General features: G+C 56.8%; 1 protein-coding gene across 3 annotated transcripts in view; it reads left to right on the top strand.

Annotated features, from left to right (window-relative positions):
• ERGIC1 (endoplasmic reticulum-golgi intermediate compartment 1) overlaps positions 1–9130 on the top strand; it is a 102355-nt gene that overhangs the window by 22746 nt on the left and 70479 nt on the right. The window contains exon 1 of one of the 3 annotated variants that reach the window (XM_006158907.2): positions 6593–6620. The exons of the other annotated variants lie outside the window; for them this stretch is intronic. Coding sequence (XP_006158969.1) covers positions 6619–6620 — 2 coding nt within the window. The 5' untranslated portion in view covers positions 6593–6618. Of the gene's footprint in view, positions 1–6592; positions 6621–9130 lie in introns of those variants that run through there. 3 annotated transcript variants of the gene reach the window in all.

Below are 9130 nucleotides of genomic sequence, written 5' to 3'. Positions count from 1 at the left end.
CCGGCGAGTCACGTCGGGTCGTGTGGGGGCACCTGGCGGAGGGCTGCGGGTCGGGGCCTGCCGGAGCCGCAGGTCCATGGTGTGGCCTCGAATGATCTTGTGTAAGGAAGTCCAGGGCGTTTGCCACGCCCGTGTTTCTCTGTGAGCACAAAAACACACTCCAGAGCCAGCCCGAGTTCCGGCATCTGCAGCGCTGCCTGCGGCCGGCGGTGCTGGTGGAGGAGGAAGGGCCCTGGCTGGAGCCTGCTCTGTCGCTGGGATCCCTCTGGGAGAACTCACCGCTCTCCAGGACACTGCGTGCTCTGCTTCCGATGTTCTGCAGAGAGCGAACCTGAGTCCTGCCCTGTCCGCCGGCGGGGCCCGTCCTCGCGGTGGGCCCGTCCTCCCGGTGGGCCCGTCCTCGCGGTGGGCCTGTCCTCCCAGAGCCTAGCTCCCCTCGTCAGCGCCCCTCCCACGCCCCTGCTGCCCCTGCTGCCCCTTCCACAGCTCAGCCTCACACTGAGAGCCTCTGCCAAGCCATAACTGTTCCCTCTGCTGTGGATGCCCCCCGGCTCCGGGCTGTGCCCTGCGGTCCCTCCTTCAGCTCTGTTCCCAGGCCAGCCTGTACGCACGGGCTCTAAGCGCGTGTGATGGCGGGGCAGAATACAGCGAGGGACGGGAAGCAGAAAAGAGGAAAACCGAGAAGTCCTGGGATGCAGTGCACGTGTTTCAGTAGAAACGTAGAAAGAAAAGGTTTACCTCGAAGTCCAGTGGCCCCCTGGAAAGTTTGTGAACTCTAGCAACTATTATTTTCATTTTTAAGACCCCACCTAAGCGGCGGGGGGGGGGGGTGGTGGCTTTAGTATTCCAATGAATAAATGTGGAAAACGGACTGGTTTTCTGTGGCTTAGTGGTTAAAGGAGCCGGATCCCATGTGGCTGCCCACAAAGTCTGAATCCCAGCTCCGGAGGCCTGGGAAATAAGTAGGCATGCGTGTGTGTGCCCAAAACCCCCAAAAGAGGGACACGCGGAGTTGGGGCTGTACTGTGACCACGTCCCGTTGCAAGTTGCTTTCTCTCTCTGTCTCTGTCTCTTTCTGGCAAGCACACACACCTTGTAGTAATTATTTAAAAAGAAACGGATTTTAAAGGCAAACGTTTTGCTTCATCCCTAGAAATGGAAGTCCAAGGTGTGTGTAAAACTCCAGGCACCGAGAGCAAGTTCTAGCCTAGAGCCCCTGTGGGGAGGAAGCTCAGCTCCTGCAGCCTGCTCTTCTCGTGGAAAAGCGAGTTTACTCGGTGTGGGAGTCCAGCTAGCCCCAAATGAAGTTTTATTTGGAACTTGACCAAGGGAACGGAAAGAGAAATGGGTGGGAATTTCTTCCTCAGCAGATTTGTTTTCTGTCCCATTTGTGTCCCTCCTGAAGCCGTCCTAGTGGGACCACCACACAGCCGCCCGAGGACCACCTGCCTCCCTCCCAAGGGACAGCAGACGAAGAGCCCTAGGGCCCAGCCGGCCGTACCGACAGGCTGGCTGGCCAGGAGTCCTTCCATGGCTGGCCCTCTTCTTTCTTCAGAAGTTCAAGTCGGACCATCTTGTGGGCCCAGTTCTGACACCGCTTCCTCCGGGCACTTGTTTCTGGTCTGTCCTCAACTTCAGAGCATTTTGGCTCTGGTGGGGGGTGGGGCTCGAACAGTGACCTCCGTGGAGGTGTTAGGGTCAGTCCCATAGTGTATTCCTGTTGCTACTTAATTCCAAGAACCAGGTTTGGACATGTCCTGCTGGTACCTGCCTTGTCACAGCCCTGTGTGAGGCTCAGAAGGCCTTTGACGTGGCCCTCGGTAAGAGACAGAGTTCGTGGGGCCAGCTGGCGGCATGGTGGCTAAGGCACTGGATCCTACAGGGCTGACTGGGTGGTTCGAATTCCAACCCTGCGGCTTGTAAAACATACCAGGTGCATGTGTGTGCGTGTCCGAGAATCTCTAGAGAAGAATGTAGGAGAAGAGACTACAGCATGTTCTTTCTCCCTCCCCCCCAAGTGAGTGCATGTACCCTATAGCAAAAAAAAAAAAAAAGATGGAATTCGTATTGCAACCCGGTATATAATGCACAAAAGCACAACCCTGCTCCCCCGTCACGGGCAGAGCAGACGTGCTTTCCATCCTGTCGCGGTCTGTCTTGCCTTTTTTTTTCTTCCCATTTTCAGTTTACTTATTTCCTTCATGAAAACAGAGGGGAGGGGGGACCAGCAGTTAGCATAATGGCTATGTCGCTGGACTCCCACGTAGTCGACCACAGTTCGAGTCCTGGACCCGGTGGCTTAAACTCATGCCGGCGCGTGTGCGTGCATGCCCAAGATCCCGAGAGGAGAATGGAGGAGAAGGGATTGCAGCATGGCCATCCCCCCGGGGGTTGATTTCTTGCTTTCTGTCTCTCTGTCTCTCTCTGTCTGTCTGGTGAGCACACGCGCCCTATAGAAAAAAAAATCCTCTCCAAAAAACAGAGAAAGGGGCACCTTTAGCAGGGTCTTCACATGCTGACCCTCCCCCCGAGCCCTGCAGCCAACAGGGTCATGGACACACCAGTGGGCATACCTGTTGGTTGAGGTAGACCCAGGACTTGAACCCAGAGCCTTCCCACCTTGTCTCCAGCATCACACAGCAGCGCCCCTATGGCCTGTACTGCTCGGGCTAGTCCTTTATTAAAAATGCTGATCGTAACCCACTACGTTGATTTCTCAACCCCCTGCTGGTCAGGATTGCCGTTGATAAAACATTGGTCTGAAAGATTAAAGCATGAGCCATATTAACATATTAACAGGTCCCGTTTTTGTTGTTGAGCGCCTGCTATGTGCTAGCAACAGTGCTGAAGGTGGTCTCGTTTAATCCAACCACATGTGTAGCAGGCCTCCTAGCCTCGGGGAGCGGCAGTGAAGTCATGCCCCATGACTGTGGCTAGTACTGGTGGAGCTGGGAACCCGGGAAGCCCAGCTCTAGACCCCCTGACCTCCACATTCCCCAGCCTATCCCCCTAGAGGCTTGGAAGGCCCACAGGCCTTTCCTGGTTCTCCTCGCATCCAGTAACTGTGCACTTGGGTGGAGGTTTGGTTTTGGTTTAGGTTTTTTGCTATGGGGGCATGCACTCACCAGAGACAGCAAGAGGGAAAGTGAGAAGTCACCCTAGGGGTATGACCATGCCGCAGTCCATTCTCCCCCTGGGATTTTGGGCATGCACACACATGCCTGGCGTGATTTTCAAGCTGCCAGGTCCAGGGCTCGAACTGCAGAGTCGGCCTTGTGTGAGGCCAACGCCTTAACCATCACACCACTCGGATGCCTCCCGGGTGGATGGTCTAGTTTGAACAAAATGTGAGTGAGCCCTGGAGCCCCTGCCCAGCCATCCCCCAGCACTCGCTGGTGGGTGTGTGTGGGCCACTTGCCGGTGCCCGCACTGTTCTCTGTGCGCCTGGTTCTGCCCCGTGGTGGCCACAGGAGCAATCTCAGTATTACCTGCCTGGTCCCCGGCCACCTGCTGGGTTCTGGGTCTGGCCAAGCGGGGCCGCCTTGAAAGGCACTCTCTCCCCTGCCCTGCCTACTCTGCCCAACACTGACCAGCAGAGGCCTGCTCACCCCTGGTGCTGGCTGTAGGCCTCTGTCTCTGTCCTCAGATGTGCTCACGGTTCCCGGCCCTGCAGCCTGTGCTTAGCAGGGCAGTTCGCAGCAAGTGCAGAGACCTCCCCTGCAGCTGGCGGTCACCTTTGTGGTGCCGCCTCCCGCCAGTGGCCTTCTCTGTGGTCCAGTTAGTGATCGCCTTTGTCAGAATCGCCCTGGGAGGCCGTCTTACAGATGGGTAGACTGAGGCTCGGAAAGGTCTAGCCAGTTGCCTCATCAGCCAGGACCTGAACCCGAAGCCTGCGCTGTCTCCACTCCCCCGTCCTGCTCTGCAGAGGGGAGAAGGGAAGGAGCAGCAGCGTCGCCGCGGTAATGGTGCCGGTGGCGCTTGGACATCCACCACACCCCTGCTCCACTGTGCCCCGTGGTCAGTGCCTTACATGCATTTTGCATTTACCCCTCACCTCCGTGAGGTAAGCCGCCTTTTTTGCCCCATTTTACAGGTGCGAATCTCTGGGGGTTCGGAGGAAACTGTCCAGAGTCATGTACCTCATAGAGCCTCTGGCCCTGCCGTCATGTGGGGTTGAGAAACCGGGACACAGGCCATCCGGATAGTGGAATATTACTCAGCACTGAAAAAGGCAGGAGCTGCCAGGCTGTGGGAGGACACAGGGAATGTAGGTGCACACTGGCTCCGTGGAGGACGCTAATCTGAGAGGCCACCTCTGTACCACGTGCCAGCCCTGTGGCATTCTGGGAAAGGCCAGACAGTGAAGACAGTGGAGACAGTGAAGAATGAATGGTCACTAGTGGGTGGGTGTTGGGCAGGTGGAACATGGGGCATTCCAGGACGGTGGAGCCGTGTCTGGTACCGTAATGGTGAGTTCGTGCCAGCACACGTGTGTCCAAACCTGTGGCATGTGCCACGCCAAGAGTGAAGCCTGCTGCGTGGACGTGGGTCAGGGTCAGCTGATGCACTGTACAGATAGGCAGGGCAGTAGGGGGCAGGGGCTACTCTGTCATCTGCTCAGTTTGTCTATGACCCTGAAACCGCTGTTTTTAGAAAATGGTCATTGAGAGAAGAGAGATGGGTCCGTGGTGCACTTGTCGGGGCTGGAACCACTGCCACCCCAGCCATGATGGGCGGAGCGTGGGGCTCCAGGACAACCTGGAAAGTTGTCCTTCCAGGCCCGCTGTCAGGTGTAGCCTGAGACCCAGTCCAGGAGTGCACTGCGTGGGGAGCCCGAGGGGTGCAGGCTGCTGGGGTGCTGCCGGGGGAGACTGGCCTCCCCACCCGGAGAGGAGGAAGGAGGTATGGGAGGGGCTCGCTGCATTCCTCGGGCCCAGCTCCCCAGGACAGCGTGTGCTCAGGGGAGCTGGCCCCGCCGCTGCCAGGGCATTGCAAAACCCAGGCTCGGCTGAATCAATGTCCTTTGGAAAAGTACATTTTGCTCAAGAGCCAAGTAAAACTGGAGACTCTGCAGCCAGTGCTGAAGTCTGAGGCCGCCAGCCATGACTCACACAGTGCGGGGGAGGGGCAGCCGGGAGGCTCTGGTGGGCCCAGGCTCCCTCTGGTGTCGGCCACTAGGCCAGCTCAAGGCCCTGGACGGGGACAGCGTGTGCCGAAGGTGGCATCCTCAGATGCCAGAAGCCCCTCACCATCTATGAACGAAGCCTTTAAGGAGTCCTGGAGGAAAGGAATCTCTGCACAGATCTACGTTCTATTGAGCTGAGTTACCGGTTGAGGGGGGTCTCTAAGAGGGGTCTTTGGTAGGGAGCAGATGTGGAAGCCAAAAGATTTAGGGTGTCCTGGGAAGTGCCACAGAGGGGGCTCTAGGTCCTGCCGTGACACAGAAAGCTCTAAGAAACTTTCTGGACGTCAGTGTTTTTGCCTTTAAGATGAGTCTGAGGCCAGCCAGGTGGCATGGTGGTTAAAGCGGCTAGATCCCACATGGCCATGGATGGTTCGAGTCCCAGACCTGGCACCTTGAAAAACATGTCAGGCACATGTGCATGTGTGCCCAAAATCCCAGGAGGAGAAGGGATTACAGTATGACCACACCCCCAGAGAGCGATTTCTCACCCCCACCCCCCGTCTCTCTCTATGGGCAAGCACACATACCCTGCAACAACAAGAACAAAAAAAGATGAGTCTGAACTGAATAAGCCTCGACACATACCCAGAAAGCAGGTGCTAATGCTCCCACTGCCAGGGCTGTGGCAGGCATTGCTAATCCATCTCCACACTTGCTCACGGAGTCAGGTCTCAGCCTTAGCAGCTGGACAGCCTCTGGGCTTGATCCTGAGATGACCCCTTCTGGTCACCTGGGGACTCCGTAATCTCAGAGCGCGACAGGTCCTTTTGTCCTCTCGCTACCTTTTCAGTTCTACTGTCTTCCTATAAGAAAATAGGTGAAGTTCAAAGTTGAAGGCCAAGTTCACAAACTGATGGTGCCAACAAGCCCGACCCACAGAAGCGAAGGCTTAACATATTGTTTTTCATATTATTACTGCGTTTTAATTTCCTATAGGGTTCACGCCCCACCAGAGAAAGGGAGAGAGAAAGTGAGCAATCACCCCCCTGGGGGATGACCATACCACAGCCCTGTCTCCATTCTCCTCTTGAAATTTTGGGAACACACACACACATGCCTGGTATGATTTTTAAGCCACCGCGTCCTGGACTTGAACCATGGAGTTAGCCACGTGGGAGTCCAGCTTACACTACGCTACTTGTTGGCCCTGCCTGGTGTGTTTTTCAAGCCAACAGATCCAGGACTGAAGCTATGCAGTTGGATCCAGACATGTTAACTATCATGCCACCTGACTGCCCCAGTTGTTTTTTTATTAATATTATTTAATATTTTTGCCATAGGATGCATGCACTCACCAGAGACAGAGAGAGCGAAAGGAAGGATCACCCCAAGGAGATGGCCGTCACAGTCCCTTCTCCATTGTCTTCTCTTTGGGCACGCGCCTGGCGTGATTTTTCAAGCCTCTGAGTCTGGGACTTGAACTGTGGTCAGACATGTGAGTATCCAGTGCCTTATTCACCATGCCACCTGCTGGCCCTGAGCCCAACTTTTTTTTTAATCATTGGCACAATTTTTAAATTGGTAGTTTCATATAAGACCCCAGACTTCTGGGTTCCCCTGTTCTATCCACCCTGAAGCCCCTTGTTGCAGCCCTGGGCCACCCTGGGAGACTTTCTGCGGATGGACATCGCGGTTCGCCACAGACCCCGCCCAGCCTGTCGCCCTCATTTCCAGTACCCCCCGGTCCTCAGCCAGCCTTCCCGTGGGGAGGAGCGCGCTGCCGTCAGACACTCGGTGCCTGCTGGTCTCCCCTGGTGACATGAGCAGCTGGGTGACCAGTGCTTGGATGGTTCATTCCTTGAAGGTTCCTAGAACCAGCTCAGAGGCAAAGGTGTTTTCTGCCTGAATAATAGCTCCCTGGTGAGTTGATTTAGTGTTCTCTGCTGTGTGGACTCTCCTCTGAGCTGGGGCTCGGGTTTGCTGTGCGCTGTGGAGACTGCTCAGGTGAGGCAGCTGTTTGACGTGTGGCAGGGAGGACCCCCGGGCTCCCCCTCGGTCGCTTACTCCCCACCCCACTCCATCTATCCCCTCTGCAGTGTTGCTGCTGGTGGGTGGGGACCCGCAGGGCTCCCCCACAGAGACGCCCCTGCCCCTCTCAGGTGAGCTCCTTGCCCAAAGACAAAGTCCCCTCCCTAAGATTAGTTCCAGGTGCGGGAGACCCCAGGACGCGAGGCAGTTCCTGCCTCTGAGGGACTCGCAGCATTAGGGCAAAGAGCGGTGGTCACATTGATGAGTCAGGTGGGCTATGCTGTCACACAGATTCGGTGACAGTATGGCTTGTGCTGGGGGACAGCGGTGACACCTGGGAGTTGCAGCAGCACTGCCCTCAGCTGGCCGACAAGAGATGGCTCCTCAGAGAAGGGACACGTGCCCTGAGTTTTAAAGAACTGCCCGGTGCCTCCCACCCCCTCAGCATGGCACTGAGCTGGGGTCTTGGGAGCAAAGACCGTGTGTGGGCAGTGGCAGGTAGGGCAGACGATATGCAGATGGGGCTGGCCAGCCTCAGGCGGGTCCCCTGACCCAGACCCCGTCTTAATCTGTTCATTTATAACCTCTTCTGCAGGAAAACTGGCCGCCCCGAGATGCCTTCTGCATGGCTTATCTTAAAGTGCCCGCTTTTGTGTGCATGCCAGACCCTGTGTTCGAAGGCACACAGCTCCCCTGCCGGCCCCTCAGTGCCCCCCTGCTGGCCCCTCGGTGCTCCCCTGCCGGCCCCTCCGTGCTCCCCTGCCAGGGCGGTGACTGCTCTCAGAGCGGTGACGGTGCGGATCCCAGCGTGACCCCGGCACCAGCTGAGCGACCTTGGTTTGGGTCGTGGATCTTTGCAGGGTCCGTCCCCTTCTCTTTACTGTTTGTCTCCCTGGACTCAAGGTCTCAGCCTGAGGTCACTGTCTTTACACTGCCTTTCTGACCCCGGTTTTCTTTTTTGTAAAAATCGAGACAGACCTAGGTTTTGTACCCTCCGTGGTGTTGGGGGTCAGATGAGATGGGGTGAGCTCTGACCGGCCCATGGGAGCTGCTCAACTCACGTCATCGTTTTCACATCTGATCCCAGGGCCAGCAGGTGGCATGACAGCTGAGGAGCTGGACTCACGTGGCCAGCCGTGGTCCGAGCCCTGGGCCCACTGGCTTGAAAACCACGTTGGATGTGTGAGTGCCCGAAATTCTGAGAGGAGAATGGGGGAGAAGGGATTGTTGTGTGGTCATCCCTCCCCATTCTCTGGGAGGGGGTGATTTCTCACTTTCCCTCTCTCTGTCTCTGTCTCTGTCTCTCTCTGGTGAGCTCACTCCTTCCTGTGGCAAAAATCTAAAAAAAAATCTGATCCTGTCCCATGCTGTGACCCCAAGTCCGGCCAGAACTCAGCCTTGACTTTCTTCTCAAGGTGACTTTGTCAAAAAGGCAGCCCCAGCACAGGCAAGGCAGACGCAGAGGGCAGGTGTGCATGGAGGGCAAGGGACGCCTGGGTTCCCAAAAGAGGCGCCTTCCACAGGTATCATGGCACCGCTGTCTCCCCCACAGTCTCCCCTAAACTGAACACACCGACACAACAGTTTACTCCTTCCACATCTCTGTGAAAGGCCGCTCCTGGCGCGGAGCCACAGGCATGAGAATCCAGTCCCCAAATAGCTCCTGCCCTGGGCGTCTAAATGCCATCTGTATTTTTATCCGCCGATGGGTCACTTTTGAAAAGCCTCACTCCTGTTCTGCCCCTCTAAGAATATACTTCCATTTATAGCGCCTGCACACGGGGTCGTCCTGTCCCAGCGTGCTGTGGGCCGGGCGGCTGCGTCCTGTTTTCGGTGATTTGAAGCTCACCCCTGGCAGTCGGTGCCCCCTCGGGCCTTGATGATCAGGAAGTCTGACGCCCAGCCAAGCCCCAGCTGCCTTTCCCCTTCCTGTTCATGGCTCGGGGGGACGAGCCGGCGTGGGGGCCCCCCCCCCCG

The sequence above is a fragment of the Tupaia chinensis genome, unplaced genomic scaffold, assembly GCF_000334495.1.
Source record: "Tupaia chinensis unplaced genomic scaffold, TupChi_1.0 Scaffold000612_1, whole genome shotgun sequence".
NCBI classification, from domain to species: Eukaryota; Metazoa; Chordata; class Mammalia; order Scandentia; family Tupaiidae; genus Tupaia; species Tupaia belangeri.
Note: the sequence above shows the minus strand (reverse complement) of the source record. Positions and strands in the feature narration are given on the sequence as shown.